The following is an 18,005-nucleotide window of genomic DNA, read 5'->3' as shown; positions in this document are numbered from 1 at the left end:
TCCATTCCATCTCTTGTTTTTCATTTTATATCCTTTGATCTTATTATTTTATGTGCACTGTTTTTGAATTGTTCTTGAGTTGTTCTTGAGAATTCATAGTGTTCATCCACTCTTCATTGCCTTCATCCACGCATTTACCCATTTGATCCATTCCATACCAAATAGTCGACCACTTCGTTGTTTGCCCTAGTCTAATTTCCATAAATTACATTGCCTCCATCACCTCCATAAAACCCTAGCATATATCTTCCACTCACCATATTCGGCTACTCCATCACTTCCCTAAAATCCTAGGCGCTAACTCCATCATCTTACCCATTGACCTAGCCAAACCCATCTTGCCTCCCATCTTCCCATCTTTGTCACTTACCATAATTAGCCCATCATCCACATAAGCCCTAGCCGACCACCTCAAGACTTCATAAGGTGATTATTTTCTTTTATGAGTCTTGCCTCCATCATCCATTGACCTAGCCATCCATTAAGAGTCCATCTTGAGTCAACTTCTTTAATTTTAGGAAAGTTGATTCATCCCAATCACACCCCTAAAATCTCTCCATCCTCTTGCCATATTCAAATTCAAATTCAAATTCAAATCCCTTAATTTAAGGAATTGCAAATCCTCTTCAATTCCTTAAATCACTCTTCCTACAATCTCTCTAAGTCAAACATTGATTTGTCATCCTAATTCAAATTCAAACTTCCCTCTTCCCTCAAAGACTCCCACCATCATACAATCCTTCCATATCTATTTTCAAACTACCCAACCCTAGCCAACTCCCTCCAACTCGCCAACCCTAATTCCACTACACCAATTTGGCAACCCTAGTTGCTTACATTCCAAACCCTAATTGGCCATCCTACCCTACGGCAACCCTAGTTGTTCCTTAGCCATCAAACCCTAGCCTCACTCTTCCATCTCATTCCCAAACCCTAGCATCATCCTAAACTCTAACCCTAAGCCAACTCTTCCAAATCTCGAAATCTACTCTAGCCACCTCACAAAACCCTAGTTACACTTCACTTTACCAACCCTAATCACCATCCAAGTGGCCCAAACATCAAGGGCAACCCCTAAGCTATCCCCATTGCATCAAACAACCCTAATCAACTCTTAGAACACTCTCACTCCATCAACTTTGCGCCACTCTCCAAGAACAAACCCTAACTTCATCTCTTCCATTCAACCCTAGCCTCCATCATCTTGGCACCTCACTCAAGAACAAGTCTAACCACCCATATTGATTTGCCTTAGCCTAAACACTTAGCCTACCCAAGTGCATCATCTTCATTATTCCATTAATCAAACACCATTCCTTTGGTGAAAGCCAAGCAAAATAGCAAGATCACTCGGTCATCATTTTCATCAAGGCAAGCTAGTAGACCTTAGTGTTAGGGACAAGACCGGAATTCCTAACAGTGCATCATGGGGCGGCAGTGGTGGAGGGAGGGCAACGCAGGTGCTGGGCAACGAGGGGTTCCTCTTAACGCAAACCTCTTGTTCAAAATGGTCTATAGGGAAAAAAGGATGGGTGGCAATGGGTAGAGCCAAGCTGACGAGTTGTGGGTGCTGGGTGACCAGAGGGACCACGACGCTCGAGGGTGCTACCGTGCTGGGCGACAAGAGGGAGGGGGACGATGGATGGGGACACGAGATCGGTTCAAATCGAAATGGGGTCGATGGTTATTCGAAATGCTAGTTTTGTGGGTCATATTCGAATTGGGGAAGAAAACACTACCAACCAACAAAACACACGTTCTGCATTAAAAAGAAAAGGCAGCTACGTAGAGTGTGTAATGTATGAACCGCTATAATGGCTACTCCATATAAGAACTCATGTTATTATTCCGAAAGCACCAAAATTAAAAGAAATTAAACACAAAGGAATAATAATAATAATAATAATAAACGACCAAAGACCGACGACGACATCCCCAGTTTTTTTTTTTTTTGCCTGCTCTTGGGACATCAAACGAAAACCAGGCCAACAAAGTGGGAGAATTCTGATTCCGGTTTCCAACGACCAGCTCGATCGCATACCCGCCCGTCCGGTATCGTTTCTTGATCGTGGATTTCAATGGAGAGTTAACTGTTATTCAATTCGGTAATTGTTGATTTATTTGTCGAAATCTCAATGAGGGTCTGTGTTTCGGAGGAGGGATCAGGTTAGGCTTTGGGAGCTTTGATTTTATTTTTTTATTTTTACAATCTTGTTTTGGTGTGTGCTGGGTTTGGGATTCTGTGATGCTAGACTTTAGGGAAGGAGAGTGTGCTAGGGGGTGTTAGGGTTTTGGGGTTTGGGCAAGGATTAGGGTTTGGGTGGGATGGTGGATATGGAAGGGATTACCGAGCTCGAGGAAGGCGAGGCTCTCTATTTCAAGGATGACGACGATAAGAAAATTGATCCTGACATCGCTCTCTCTTACATTGTAAGGGCTTCTTCTGTGTTCCGTTGGATAATCGCTTAATTATTTTCCTTTGCAGTTAATCTTGGTTTTGAAGAAATTCGATTTCTTTTATCTATCTGTTGGTTCGAGGTTCAAGTTCTGTTGTGGCGTTTGTGTGTTGAATAGTATAATGGAAAGTAACAGTTTTTTTGGTCCACGGAAATTGTTTGATCAGGAGGTTGAATATTTGAATCTTTAGCTTTTACTCGATGTGGTACAAAAAAAGAGGAATTGTCAATTGGTACATTTTGTCATTGACCTTGTGGAGCAAAATGGAACTGAAAGCTGCCTATAAACGTTTAAATTTTATTCTTCAAGCTGTAGAATGTTCGTAGGTTATTTTTTCACAGATATAAAGATTGCATATTTATGCCCAATACGTATTTGAGTATGCGGTAAATTGTTAAGCAACTGTGGAGAAGCTCTTGATTTTGGTTTTATTCTAGGAATTTTGTTTGAACAGGGCAAATCCTTCTGCAGATTGTTAACCCGTTCTTATTTGGAGAAACATCTGAGGGAACTTGGACCTATTTTTTTTTTTTTTTTTATAAAAAACTTAAATCCCACAGTAAGGTTTCAAGACTTACTTTAGTTGATTAGATGATCTCTCGTGCTGGAAGGATGAGTAATAGAAAGTTTTATAATATTATTTTTGTTTGAGGATTTGAAAAAGTTGGAATTGTTTTTTATTTTTTAATTGAAAGTTTGAAAAAGTTGTAATGATTAGTTTGAAAATTTGTTATTTGAATAAAGTTTGGGAATAAGATGGGATGAGATGAAATGAGATCAGATGAGATTGTGTCTCATCTAAGGCCCCAAACCTGCCCTAAGTTAAAGTTTGGCCAGAGAATTCAAAATATATTAGATATCAAATTAGTTAAATAAACAGTAATTTTATGGTTGGGTATTTGAACCGATAAAATATGACTAGTAAATACAGCTGTCCATTTATTTTTTTACTGTTATTTTATTATTGATATTTTTGATGTGATAGCCTTTTTCTTGCACTCTCCCTCTTTTTTCTAGCTTTGAATTTTGGCGTCCCTTCCTTTAAATGTGTGAAAGCATTTTGGAAACTCTTTATTGAATGCAATGAAAATGTTTGTTAAAGTGTGGGCAACTATAGGACAAAACTACTTTGTATAATTAATATATGGGAACTGTATGCTGAAATCGTGACATTGAAAAAGTTTACCTTAATGCCAACAACTTGGTCTTTTTGATCATTCTGGACATGCTATAGATAAACTTATATATCTTAGTTTCTATATAAATGTCATTTGTAAGAGTTTAGTTCTCTTTCATAAAGGATGAGAAGATTCAACATGTTCTCGGCCATTTTCAAAAAGATTTTGAAGGCGGGGTTTCTGCTGAGAATTTGGGTAAGTGACCTGTTATGAGATTTGTATCTCATAGAGAGAAGTGCATTCTTTGTGCGTTTGAAAATAATAATATGGGAATTTTGATAAATTTGGCAGGGGCAAAATTTGGTGCCTATGGCTCATTCTTACCAACCTATGAACGCTCTCCTTCTAAGTGGTCTCGTCCAAAAAGTCCACAAAGAAACTACAATGCACCTAGATCTTCAAATGATCTACCCATCAAGGTATATCGATTTTTTACTTTTAACTTTTGGATCATTTGGTAGGAAAGAGATGTATATGGCTGACATCTAGCCAGCTGGGGGAATTCTATTTTACTTGAGCACTGTGGGTTATGTTACCTTACAGGGTGTCTCTCAGAATTTGAAAGCTCCCTCGAATATAGCCCCATATTTGAGGCTTGGGACTGCTTCCTGTAGTGCCCATCAATTGCATAATTCAAGGGTTCCTTCTGCAGATGTTTCCATCAAACAAAGTCGAGTTGCCGAGAAGAGTCCCTCAAAAGATGATACATTCAATGGACCAGGCAATCCAACCGATCAAAGAATACTTAAAGTTCGAATAAAAGTGGGTTCTGATAACTCTGGACAGAAGAATGCCGCAATTTATAGTGGTCTTGGACTTGATTACTCTCCATCCTCATCAATGGGGAACAGCCTGGAGGATAGTGGAGGAACGTCACCCATATCTCAAGAGACTATTGATAAGTCTCCGACTAGCATCATCTGGGTAATGGTTTGTTTATTATTTTATGGATATTATGTAACTTTGCCACTAGATAGAACTCAAATGATCTGCTTATGTTTGATGCTATTTATTTATTTGCTAAACAGGAAATGACGTCCCTCCCCATTCTTGGGGGTGTACTCATATCACCTCTTCATGACAGTCTGCTTTGCTTGATGAGAAATGAAAAAGTGTGTTGTGTAAGTAAACCCATGCCACCCCTCAAAGGTCATCAAGAACACTCTGCTTTGTTATTAGATGGGTCGGTTTCAATGAGAGGAAATAACAAAGTGTTAAAGGAAAAAGGAACGAAATCAGTGGGGAAAAGTGAAAGACTGGTAGAATTGAAGTGTCCCAATGATACAGATTTTGAGGATGAAACGACATTAGAAATGAAGAAAATATCAGTAGATGAAAGCATGGAAGCAAAGGAGCTTTTCTCCGGTAACTTGAAATGCACACAGGTTTCCAAGTCAGCATTTGATGTTTGTGAGTCTGTCAAACCAGCTGGTGGGGCTTCTGAAGTTTCATGGGAGAGTAACGAGGATGGTGGGAAAGATAAAATACTTTACTCTGAATTAGTGAAAGAGGAATCTTCAGAGTCGATATCTGGCCAGGAACGTGGCAAGAGTGAGAAGCGAAATCCTAGGGGTGGTTTAGTGGAGAAATTTCATGGAAATAATGTGGCAAGTTCTCATTTACTTGACTGTAAGGATGATGGCTATGGTCTGATAATTTCTGCCTCTGTAAAAGGTTACTCCGATGAGGCCAAATGTATGGAAGATCTAAATCCTCGAAACGAGAAGGTTGGCTGCAAAGCTAAATTTCATGAAGATGATGACGTTAATGTTCCTTTTAAGACAGAAAGGTTGTCATTTGAAGGCAACAATAAGTCAAAATGGGCGCAAAGTAACGGCAAGCCAGCGGCTGTTTCAACAAAGGAAAGCTTGAGTCTTCTTACAAGCGTAGAACCACATGATAAAAAAAGTACTAGTTATGGTGTTACTGACTCTAATAGTAAAGTTCGAAGGAAAAAGTCACAGAAGGATAATAAGGGCAAAGATGGTCATGGAGATTCAATATCACCTATGAATTTGAAAGAGATAGATAATCAAATGGATCCAGTGGGGAGGCCTTGGGGTGATAGACCTAAAGATACTAAACTGGGTGATTTTGAAATGCAACAAAATGTGTTCTTGGATAAAAGAAAGGGAAGATCAAGTAGTCAGAAAGTTGATAAGCAGTCAGTATCTGGGGCATCTAACAAAAATGCTTCAACAGTATGTCCTATTGCAAAAAATGGTCTCACTTCTGAGATGGCACCAACAATGGTGGTTCCTGTAGTTATAGAAGAACATTGGGTACAGTGTGACAGTTGTCAGAAGTGGAGGCTTCTTCCTTATGGTACAAAGCCAGAGCAACTACCTGATAAATGGTTGTGTGGCATGCTAAATTGGCTGTAAGTTTCTTCTTCCTTTTGGAGTTAACATAGCTGGGTAAACCAACATGTTGACTGTAACCAATGTTCCAAGCGCAATGCTCTTTCTCTTTGTGAATGTGTTTGTGTGTGTGTGTGTGTGTGTGCATAACAAGTATGCATGTTGGTAACTTCTCATTGTGCTCTTGAATTGTTTTAACAGGCATGGTATGAACCGATGTGACATTAGTGAGGAGGAGACAACAAAAGCCCTCAATGCGTTGTATCATTTACCAGTTTCTGAGATTCAGAACAACTTGCCAAATCATGTCACTGGAACTGCACTGGGAGCATCCTTTGGTGATGTTCAACATCTTGAGAGTCACCAGAATTTGAGTTCCCATGCCATCTCTAATCAAGTAAAGAAAAAACATGGTTTCAAGGAAAGAGCAAATGCAGTAACCATTGGTGGCCACTACAAGATCTCAAACTCTGCAAAGAATAATGTACAAGAAACAGTGAAAAGCAGAAGCTTAAATGGCGCAAACCAGCATCATGTAGAACCAAATCCGATGAAGAGATCTAGTTCTCAAGCTTTGAGCACATTGCACGACTTGGTTGTGGAAAAAGACATGCTGAATCAGAGAGAAAAGCCAATTAATGGAGGTAAGTGTTTCAGTTTAATAATTATATGTGGCTGTCTGACTATTTGGGAAAAGTAGGTAACTCTGTGTGTTTGGGGCCCCAAACAGCTGCAGGTGATGTGAGAAAAATAAAAATGAAAAGCAAGAGGGAGACTGATGAATATGGATGTGGAACCTCTAAGAAGTCCAGGACAGATGATATGCGTGCCGATAAACATCTGACATCCAAAATGGACCTTGGGAGGGTGCACATCAATTCAAGTACTGCAATGCCTACTATGAGAAGTGGAAAGGATACCCATAAATATGATGAATTGTTATCTGAAGACAAAAAATGTGATGTCAATGACAAGGTGCTAGAGTCTCTTAAGAAACTGGGATACAAAGCACAGGTCTCATCTGATGGTGGGTCCTTGGGAATGCAAGTGTCTAGCAAAAAAGATGCATCTGTGAAGAAAAGGAAAATGAAGAGTCAGGAGTATAATGAAAATGAGATAGATACATTTCAAAATTCTATACCTGATGGCAGGGTATATGAGAAAGAAGTAAGTAGTGAAAGTGGATTCAGGAAGGACAAGAAGTTCAGATTCTCGAAGACTCAGGTGAAGGAGTCTAGCACTAGTGATGCAGATGATAAGTTAAACAAAAAAGGTAAGATGCCAGGAGTTATCTTGTCAGACATTAGCGATCATCCGGTTGGTTTGCAAGAATCTAGGAGAAATGATAAGGACCAGCAGCTCCGGAAACATAAAAAGAAGATTGCATTGGAACAGACTCAGAAAGTTGTGGATTCGTTGAGGAGGGATTTGGGATCTGGACAGGTTTCAGCGGCAGCCAATTCAAGCTCTTCAAAGGTTTCAGGATCCTATAGGACTAGAGCCAATGTTGAAGACATGAAAGGCTCTCCTGTGGAGTCGGTTTCATCTTCTCCTTTGAGATCCTCTAATTTAGCAAGAGGGGACTTTACAGACAATACTGGGAAAGACGATGCAATGAAAACTGGTCTCCCTGGCATGGGTGATTTCAAAAGATGCTCAGATGGGGACAGTAATGCTGTGATCAATCTTTCTGGGACTTTGATTCATTCTGAATCCCATAAATTTTCTGCACTAGAGTATAGGAATAGAGATGCTAGTCGCCAATTCAGTGGTAAAGCCAAGCCTTTTTCTGACATTGGGAATAGCCATTTGCTTAATGGCACTGTTGATATTGTTGAGCAAAATGTCCAGTTCCTCAATGATGTGCGTGTTGCAGAACATAGCTATGATGTGGTTCAAGTGAAGAAGAACCACCGTGACAATGCAGTTCTTCAGAAATCTGGAAAGGATACCCCCTCGCGATCTAGGGGCAAGAGCAGCAGTTCCATTTCTGAGTTTGATAGAGATAAGATAAATGTTTTTGAGACAACAGCTGATGTTAAAGACAGTTCTCCTAAAAACCCTTGCATTAAGTTTCCCAAGGACGAGAAGAATCATGTTAGTCGGAGAAATTCTTTAGGACAATGGTCAGGTGAGAGTCGAATTGACACCAAGTTAAAAGAAAAAGAGCATGATGGTTCAGATTTGAAAATGGATGCTCCATGTAGGAAAAATGGGAAGCTTGGCCCTGAACAGAGCCTGATTCAGGATTTTGGGGGTGAAAGTAAAGCTGACTCGACAAAAAGAGCACTAAAAAATGGGAAATCTAAGTTCTTGCTTTCTTACGGTGAGGGTAAACTAGAAAAAATATCCCTGGGTTGTGGACCTGTACCAGGACTCCAGAAATTGGATGTATGTCCTGTTGGTGCACCTGGTGATGTGTCAAAGGCATTAAAAGATTCTGGGAATGTTGATAACAATGGAGTTGAACACAGTTTGGGACATCATCTGCCTGATAGCCAAGGGGTTAGAGATATCAATGCCTCAAGTCCTGTGAGAATGATTTCCTCCAGCCAGGCTGCTACAAACACCCTGAAAGAAGCCAAAGTTCTTAGAGACACTGCAGATCGTCTTAAGGTTCCTGTCGTACCCATATTATCTTCTTTGTTTTAAGTAGCTTAATCTTATTATCTGTTTACCTTTTGTTTTCCTATGTTTGATATTTTGTGTTTCCTATTATTCTTACTCTTGAAATGGATTCAATATCTTTCACAGAGCTCTTGCTTTGGTTTTGAAAGTAATGAGGCTTACTTCCAAGCTGCCTTAAAGTTTCTTCAAGGAGCTTCACTTCTAGAAACTTGCAATGGTGAGAGTGGCAGAAAAGGGGAGATGAACCCAATCCAAGCGTATGGCACTGCAGCTAAACTTTGCGAGTAAGTGGCACTTGAAAGTTTTGAGAAAACACACTTTCCTCCTGAGTTTGCTTTTGTTGTTTTATAGTAAATTACTTTTTCTACCTATGAACTGCCACCCATTTTGCAATGTACATCCCAAATTGCGAAATGTTGCATTATGCTCCCTGAACTACCAACGGTATTGTCGCGCACTATCTATTAAGATCTGACCTTTAAGATGAACGTGATGTAATCTTAATGGGCAGATCTTAATGAGTATGCGCATCGAAACCTATTGGTAGTTTATGGTGCACATTGCAAAAGGGGTAGCAATTCAAGGATGCAAAGGGCAATTACTCTCTCTCTTTTTTTCTCCCGTGTATTAAGGAGGAAATTGTGTTTAGAACGTATTAAAATATTGGGATTAAACAAATCTTTCTCATATGAACTAGCCTGTGGACTTAAAGCATGACTTTTAGAATATTAAATTTTTCAATACAAGCCGTATCATGTTTTAATAGTTTGTTTGTAGCGTAAACACTGGAAGACGAACTGAATGACTTAGACTGGCTTAAGCTTATTAATTGTTCAAACCAAGTCTGAGGAGATGGCATTTAACAGGCTTATTTGTAGTCTAAACGTCGGAAGACGAACCCAGCTGCTTAAGCTTGGCTTCATTTGTGGGATACTCAAGCTAAGATCAATACTCTTTCTGAGCTGGGACCCAGCAGCTGGATATTTGGCTTGTCTTAGCTTAGCCACATATTAGACCATGTCTGTTATGGTTCCAATTTTTAACTCTTGGTGTTTAGTTTTTGGTTATTCTGATTAATGATCTCGGCGATAGCTCAATTATGTCATTAACTTTAGAGCTGGACGTTGTTAGTATTTTTTTCCCAGAGTGAGAAAGTTATTGCAAATCAACACAGTTGCAGCACAATAACAAGTGTGATTCTCACAGCACTATACTATTTTAAAGACCTAATTTCTGTTCCACCTGCCTGTCTGGGGTTATATGCTGAACCTTGTGTTTCTTCAGACTCTGTGCTCTTCAATATGAAACACGCCAAGAGATGGCTGCTGCTGCTTTGGCCTACAAATGCTTGGGGTGGCATACATGAGGGTGGTTTATTGTAAACATTCTAGTATAAGCAGAGATCGGCATGAATTGCAAGCAACTTTACAAGTGGTTCCGCAAGGTAATAAATTAAGGGCATGTAACAGCTATATTTTCAGGCTTGTTTGGGCTCTTATATCATACAATAAATTGCCAACTTTGGGTGTAGTGTACACTTCTTTGTTTAAGGTGCCGTTTGGATAGTGAGTTGAGATGAAAGTTGAATAAAATATTGTTGCAATCTTATCTTTTAATATTATTATTGTTTTGAGAATTGAAAAAATTGAATTGCTTATTATATTTTGTTTGGAAATTTGAAAAAGTTGTAATGATGAGATGAGATGAGATGAAACACTTTCACCATCCAAACGGGGCCTAAATGATGTCTACGCATTCTTTTGCCAAACTGCTGTTGATATCTATTTTCCCAAAGAGTGTCAATTATCTTTTTGTAAATATTGAAAAATATTATAGTGTAATAAAACATAGTATGAGGCTAATTTATCTAACTATAACCACTTATAAAAAATACTAATAAAAAAATTTATTTTCGTGTAACCAAGTAAAAGGAAGGATGCACACATGCTTCTAAAAGTGACGTAAATAAATTATGTAACTGTCTTTGTTTACCCATTCATTTAGGTGAATCTCCATCATCTTCTGCTTCAGATGTTGATAACTTAAACAATCAGACGACTGTGGATAAGGGTAGTTTATCTAAAGGTACTGCTTCTCATGTTGCTGGAAACCAAATCATTGCTGCGCGAAACCGCCCAAATTTTGTTCGGCTGCTTGACTTTGTAAGTTGATTAATCTTTTGTAAAATAACCGCTTTATTTCATATAAATTGTCCATTGTTTTCTTGAGGAGCTTTCAATGGATATATTCGTCATTTATACTTGGGCTCTTGCCTATTGTCCCTTGGCTATGCCTATTCTCATTAATAAAGTTTATTTTTAACTTATTAAAAAAAACTTGGGCTGTTGTCTATTCTCATGATCAATAAAATTCTGTTTACCGATAAAAAATGGATATGTTCACCATTTGTTCTGGAGTCTTGATTTTTAGTATCATATCATGATGCTGGGTTGAAGTGTTGGAAATACAAATGAGAATGGTCCAACGCTTGCATTGTAGTACATATTCTGCTTGGAACAAAGGGTTGCGTTGATGGAGATATAAAGTTAAAATATCCATTTTTTTTTTTGCCTGAAAGGTTTTGATGTAGGCTGTTTATGTTTTTAAAAATTCGTGCATTTTTTACTTATAAAAAAAAAAAAAAAAAATTCATGAATGATTTTTTTATATCATCCAAATTCTCTAAATTTGGTTTCCCATAATTCTTGATAGTCCAATGTAATGCAGTCTAATATTCCATCCTTTGTAGATTCATATTAAGATTAAATTAGTTTTCATTAAAGATTATGGATGGGTAGATTATACGGTGGTTGGATGTATCATACGGAACAATGGATGCTATCTCTTCTGGCTTTTTGTTCATATCTTGTGAAGACTATGTTTGGCACGTGAGATAAATTTACCGTTTGATTGTTCTGCAGACACAGGATGCAGAGTCTGCTATGGAGGCCTTTAGAAAATCCCATAATGCAATTGCAGCCACTAATGTAAGCTTGGAAGAGGAACAAATAAGGGATTGTGTTACTTCTGTTAAGAGGGTCCTTGATTTCAGCTTCCAAGATGTAGAGGAACTAGTACGTTTGGTTCGGATTGCAATGGAGGCCATAAGTCGTTCAAGTTTTGGTGGCACAAGAGAATAAGTGAACCCTATATATATTTTTTTCCAGTTTGTTTCCAATAGTGAGTGGGCATGAGGAGAAATAAGGGGAAAAAGATGCATACATAGACCTGCCATTGGAAACCTGCAAAGAGACAGGTCGCAGAATGTTCACTACCCCTCTGTACATGTGTACAAAGTGAGATTAGCAAATTTTGTAATGTATTTTTGAATGTTCACCTAGTTCTTGACATGGACAAGGGCACCTCAAGTTTCATGGGCTGGGAAAAGAGGCATGGAATTCTTACTTGTTCGTTAACACAATTTGGAGGTTATGTATTAGCCGGTTCTATATATTCTTTTGGCCCATTGATTGGAGCTCGAGGGGAAAAAAATATTTACAGAGATATGAAATTGTATAGGCAACCATTTTGAGGAGGTTGAATCCTGATATAGTGATGGTCAGTCAATTTTCTGTGAAGTACTTCATTTTTTATATCATTTGTCGAAATTTAAGGGAATGGAAATCCAAAGAGATAATAAGAGTCTGCAGGTATGTAATCTTTCATTTCATCAAAATGGCATTTTCTGAGGAGCTTCTGTTTCTATTCTTTTCTTTTTTGGTGAATAATGTATACTTATGTACAGGTGTTACTTAACTTCCCGTTGTTTCTAGTGGTTCAGATTTCAATTAATTTCCGCTGCTAAGGTTAAGAAAGTTATAATATTTTATTGCAAGGTTAATTTGCTTTCTTATTGAGAAAAAATTTGATTTCCTATTGCAATTTTTTTCACTTTACGTATATTTATGTGCTTTATACATCACAGGATGGTATTGGTTTCTTTTGACAACAATTGAGTAAATAGATGCTTGGATGAGGACACAAATATTCCAGTTCTTGCTAGCAGTAGTCCTGCATAGATATGTAAGAGCTCAAGCCATATTGTCTTTCTTTCTTGCAATAAATGTGGCATTTAGGGATTGGAACGATGTAAGTTCCTCCGAGAAACAGATTGGAGGTATTTTTACCTTTATTATTTTGTCATTTTCAGTTGAGATAGAGTTTGCGATTTGTGTTCAATTTTTTTCTCATTAATGTTATGCTTACCTTTTTTTACTGATCTTCGTACAAGGAAATATAATCTTACTTCTGTCGAGTGCTTCTCCTTCCCTAATATTCAGTTTTAATTGAACCTGATATTATGCTGTGGCAATTCCTCCCCCCTTGCCCCGCAATCAAGTTTCACCATGATTAGATAGCCCAGGCCAGTTAAGTGCCAGTGGCTTGAGAAAATAATGTCTGTCAACTTGAGTTACGTTTTTGTCACTATTATTAGCAAGTTTAGAGAATTATGTATTGGGGATGCATGCCAACTATTGATGAATGGATATTTTACCTACCTATATCTGTAGTGGCCTCAACCAAGTTTACTCGTAAGAAAAAAGATATATCTGTAAGGACCACAACCAAGTCTTTGGTGTTATGTGCGGATAACAAAAATGTACTGATATAACTGCTACAAAGGACTATTAATTGGTGGGTATCTCTTGATTGCAAGATCTATGATTAAGCAGATAGGTAATGGAAAACTGATCTTGGAAATTCACAGAGGTGACAGGATGAGAGTGGGTTACATATTTTATGCTTAGATTATTCTTCCATGTTAACCCTGTTTCTGCTCTTCCCTCACTAAGGACTTCTAATTCTTATTTCACACAATGATGTTCTGTGTGTGTGTGTGTGTGTGTGTGTGTGTGGGTATTTTGTGAAGCACAACTACTCCGTGTAGTTGTATAGAAGTAGCAACTCCTAGGAACTTAGTGGTGGTGGTGTTCGGTATTTGCTTGTCCTAGTTGCCTTTTTCTATTATTCAGACTAGCAAGTATCTGGAATATGTTGGACGTGGTTCAAAGTCTTGCTTATATTGCTGTTATTAGTGTAGACAGTGTTGCACATTCAGAATCTTGCAAAGTGATGGAAACATTGACGAAGGTTTTGATTGTATGTTTGTCATAGAATTGAATTTCGTGAATTGTGGTGAGGGGGAACATCATTGCTTCTCTAGCAGTTGGTTGTTCAGTAGCTGGTAGTTAAGCAGAATCTATGCAACGAATATTGATTGTTAAGCTGGCAGAATGTTGGTTTTAGGTTAATGAATGGGGTGCATTGACTTGATGACAAGCAGCAGCGAGTACTGATGAACAGATTTCACATAGGCTCTCCCTGTTTCTATCTAAATTTCCACTCCTATTTATGTATCATTCGTTTCAGTATAGAATCTGTAGATTGTAATAAAAGCTCAGCTCGATGTGCATTTCTGTTCTGAGAACGCTGTGCACAAAAACAGTTGATGTTATAGTTTACATGATAAAAGAATCAAAGTTTTTTTATTTGCTAAAGCTTTTTCCTTCCCTTCTTTTCTATATCATGGTTTTGTAGTGTCCCCAGGTATTATTTGTTCAAAACAAGTGAAACTTGTGTACCTTGTATTCTGATTGTGAGATTTGTATGATCTATTTGTGGATTACGTTCAATATAGCAAGGATTGGTTATTTTGATGGTCGTGGGTGTCTCAGAGATATAATCAACAACAAAGTGTCTTATGAACTCTAGCCTCAAAACATGTTGAGAAGTTTGTTTATATACAGTGGAGCATGTCATGGATGATGGATATCAATAGTTTGATTTGTTCATGGGTTTTGCATGGGATTTGTATTTTCATCATGCATCAAAACAAAGCGTATCCAAGATCATTTAGAATGGCTGGAATGGTAGTGAAATGATTGGAGCCAAGATGTTTTATTGGGTTTTGGAAAATGAGAGAAAAAATTGAATAAAAATATTATAAAGTTAAAAAATTATTTTAATATAATTTATATATATATTTTGAAATTTGTAAAAGTTGTATTGTATTTTGTGTTTTGTTTTCAAATTTGTAAAAATTGAATTGGGTTTTGTGTCTGAATAATAATTAAATGAAAAAGTTGAAAGTTTAAAATTAAAAAATATTTTGTATTTGAGTGTTGTTTGGAAATGAAATAATGAGAAGTTTTGAAAATTTTGAGAATTCTTTGCCTGTCCAAACATGCCTTTAAGTGAAAAATTCCAAAGTTAAACCTGAATTGTTGAATGATTTCCAAGGTAGTAGTGAGCTCAGATTTAGATAAAATAAAAGAAGGTTACAATTGGGGAAAAAAGAAGAAAGAAAACAAGAAAAGATCCAGAATTTGGTCTTTGCGGCTTTGTATGATCAAATTCCCTTGACATGGCAACCTTCGTTTTATCTGTCACCTGGCATGCAGTTGATGTTCCCAGAAGAGTGAAATAAAGAGAAGAAAAAGAAACTGCGCACATATTGTTACAGAGCATGTACACAAGCAAATTACCTGTCTCGCACATATAGAGAAGAAAAAAACATTGACGGACTAATTCTCAATCTCTTAGAACTGATATTATTTGTGATTCTATCACTTACAAGTCAATGCATAACCACACAATTAATTGTGAAATCCATTAAATTTATACAAAAAATGGAAGTCAAAACTCATAATTTTGTAAGGGAAAATGCTAGTTTGTCCCTCCATTTTGGCCGTTTGTATATTAATTTTTTTTTAATTTTTTTTACTTAATAATTAAGAAAGTGATTTTTAGTATATTGAAGTATTTTTTTTATTTTTTAAAAATATTTAAATATATTAAAAAAATATGAAAAGAAAAAGAAGGAAAAAATAAAATCTCACGTTGGGCGGCAGCCTAGCATGACTCTTTTGTAAGTTAGCTGATGTGACAGAATTTGACATCTATAATATGTTAATAAGTGAACTTGTGAATAAAAATTCTATCATTTGGACATCTTTTGCTTGGATGCAATTAAGAATCTAAGATCAAGATTTCACGAGGGTCGTCCAGTGGTTCCATATCATTGCCAGTTTCATGTCTAGTACAAGTGGTTATCATCTGACCATGGATTTGGACTACTGTCAAACTTTTTGGGTGGCTTTTCTCGAGATTTCGATTGTGTTAAAGAGTAGATATTAAGAGTATACGCATCATATAGATTCAATAATAATCTAAACTTTGTGATATTGGTTGATCATTACCAGAAATCTCTGCAAGTGCATGACCCTTTTTCAAAATGATGAAATCTGTTCACATCTCTCACAATAAAATCCCTCTCAACGATATCGCTAATAAGCTTGAAAGCCTCGTGACAGTCCCTACACATTCTCAAGTTCTTCATCACTCTGATTGTCACTCCTTTAGGGATGTTTATCAATCCAAAAGCCAAGGCCAATCTTTCACTGTGCAGACCCACAATTTCTTCTTTGGCCTCCTCTTCGACATCGACAAAAACCAACCCTATACTCCCTCCCACATAGCCTCTTTCCTTCATTCTCTCCTCCAACTCTCTCAACAGACCCACAAGTTTATTACCCTGTGGACATGAAGCTACATCTCCAGCATAGAACACATAACTTGAATCCTTAATCTCAACCCAACTACAACCAGGTTCCTTGTAAACTCCAGTACGCTTCATTTCAGACCGTAGGCTGTGAACATTCTCCCACTGCCCAGCCAATGCATAAGCATTTGATAATGTAACATATGCACCAGACACTTGTTGATTGGATTCTATTAGCCGCTTACTGGCTTCAACTGCAATATCAACCCTTCCATGAAGCCTGCTAGCTGAAAGAAGTGTACCCCACAACAAAGCTCCTTCATCAGATTCTACCTGGATAGATTTTGCTAATTGGTAGGCCTCCTCAAGACGACCAGTTCGACCAAGCATATCAACAACACATGTATAATGCTTGGCATCGGGCATGATCCCGTGTTTTACATGCATGGATTTCAAGTGTTCAAGGCCTTCATCAACGAACCCTGAGTGGCTACAAGCATGTAAGATCCCAACAAAGGTGATGTCGTTGGTTTTATTCTTCTATCAATCATTTCTTCAAAGAGATGGAGGGAGGTGTTACCAAGTCCGTACTTTGCAGCACCTACAATCATCGAAGTATATGAAATCACAGAAGGATTTGGAATCCTCCTGAATACCTTTTCTGAATAACTAACAGATCCACATTTGGCATACATGTCCACAAGTGCACTTGCAACCACATCATTTGAATCATGGCTACGACGAATCACCGTTCCATGTGCGACTTTCCCAGAAACTAGTTTACCCAAGCTTGCGCAAGCATTGATTACACTGGCCAACATAAAGTGATTTGGATGGTCCAACATCAATCCACTGAATTCTCTAAAAATTTGGAGCGCACGATGGCCTTGTGCATTCTGGGCATATGCGGTGATCATTGAAGTCCAAGAAACAACATTCCTACAACTCATCAAGTCAAAAACCCGTCGAGCTTCATCAACGTCATTGCATTTCCCATACATATCAACAAGTGAAGAACAAACAACAAGGTTAGAGCGAAAACCAAATATTTCGACATGGCATGGACTGTTTTACCTACTTGTAGATCAGCAAGAATCGAACAAGCATTAATCATAGTAGCAAAAGTAAAATCATTAGGCACGACCGAACTTCGGTACATTTCCCGAAGGAGACTGAGAGCCATTTGAGGTTGACCTGCATCAACATAGCCCGCCATAAGCGACGTCCACGATACAACGTTTGGTGCGGGCATTTCATCGAACAATTTACGTGCATCGTTGATTTTTTGGAGTCTCACGTAGCAATTAATCAGATGGTTGCTGGTGAAGGTGTCGTTTAAGAAACCAGACTTGAAAACTTTGGAATGTGCCGAGGTTGCGGATATGATATCGTTGCAATTTCGAAGTTGCCGCTGAATGCAATAAAAAAATTCCGTATGAAAGCTTGACAGTTCGTTTCGAAGGGCAAAAACGACATTTTGATTCAACGCCTTCTTCATCAGTCACAGGGACTGACATACTCTTTGATTAAACTCCTAACAATTTAACGGTGAAAAGTTTACTTTTTCAATGAAAATAGGGCAATGCTGGGGATCCGCTCAGTTGTTGTTGTTGTTGTTTTTTTTTTTTTTTTTAATAGTAATTAAGCAAATATTGTTTAATTATATTGTGAATTTTTTAATTTTTTAAATATTTAAAAGTATTAAAAAATAATGTGAAAAAAATTAATTCACAATATTATTAAACGATATTTTTTTAACCATTAAATATAAAAAAAACTAAAAAAAAGGGAGGGGAAGGGGGAAATCAACGGGATCCCCAAAGGAATCCCTAACATTTTCCATGAAAATAATACAATCATAAATGCACTGCTTAAAACAAT

The 18,005-nt window shown here is 37.7% G+C and overlaps 2 protein-coding genes across 2 annotated transcripts; one reads left to right on the top strand and one right to left on the bottom strand.

Moving 5' to 3' along the window:
* Positions 1-1,920: 1,920 nt before the first annotated feature.
* LOC121246724 (cysteine-tryptophan domain-containing zinc finger protein 7-like) lies at positions 1,921-12,299 on the top strand. Its single transcript, XM_041144974.1, is given in 12 exon segments — positions 1,921-2,430; positions 3,758-3,830; positions 3,927-4,054; positions 4,179-4,559; positions 4,664-6,015; positions 6,197-6,639; positions 6,726-8,611; positions 8,750-8,907; positions 9,908-9,972; positions 9,975-10,067; positions 10,628-10,785; positions 11,545-12,299. Coding segments are annotated over 12 exon segments (5,061 nt in total). The 5' UTR covers positions 1,921-2,325; the 3' UTR covers positions 11,764-12,299.
* Positions 12,300-15,788: 3,489 nt separating this feature from the next.
* LOC121246723 (pentatricopeptide repeat-containing protein At4g15720-like) lies at positions 15,789-17,686 on the bottom strand. Its single transcript, XM_041144973.1, is given in 3 exon segments — positions 15,789-16,648; positions 16,651-17,181; positions 17,184-17,686. Coding segments are annotated over 3 exon segments (1,800 nt in total). The 5' UTR covers positions 17,623-17,686; the 3' UTR covers positions 15,789-15,818.
* Between the last annotated feature and the right edge of the window lie 319 nt (positions 17,687-18,005).

Source organism: Juglans microcarpa x Juglans regia, chromosome 1S (genome assembly GCF_004785595.1).
Source record: "Juglans microcarpa x Juglans regia isolate MS1-56 chromosome 1S, Jm3101_v1.0, whole genome shotgun sequence".
NCBI classification, from domain to species: Eukaryota; Viridiplantae; Streptophyta; class Magnoliopsida; order Fagales; family Juglandaceae; genus Juglans; species Juglans microcarpa x Juglans regia.
The sequence above is the reverse complement of the archived record's forward strand: the minus strand, read 5'-3'. Positions and strand labels throughout refer to the sequence as shown.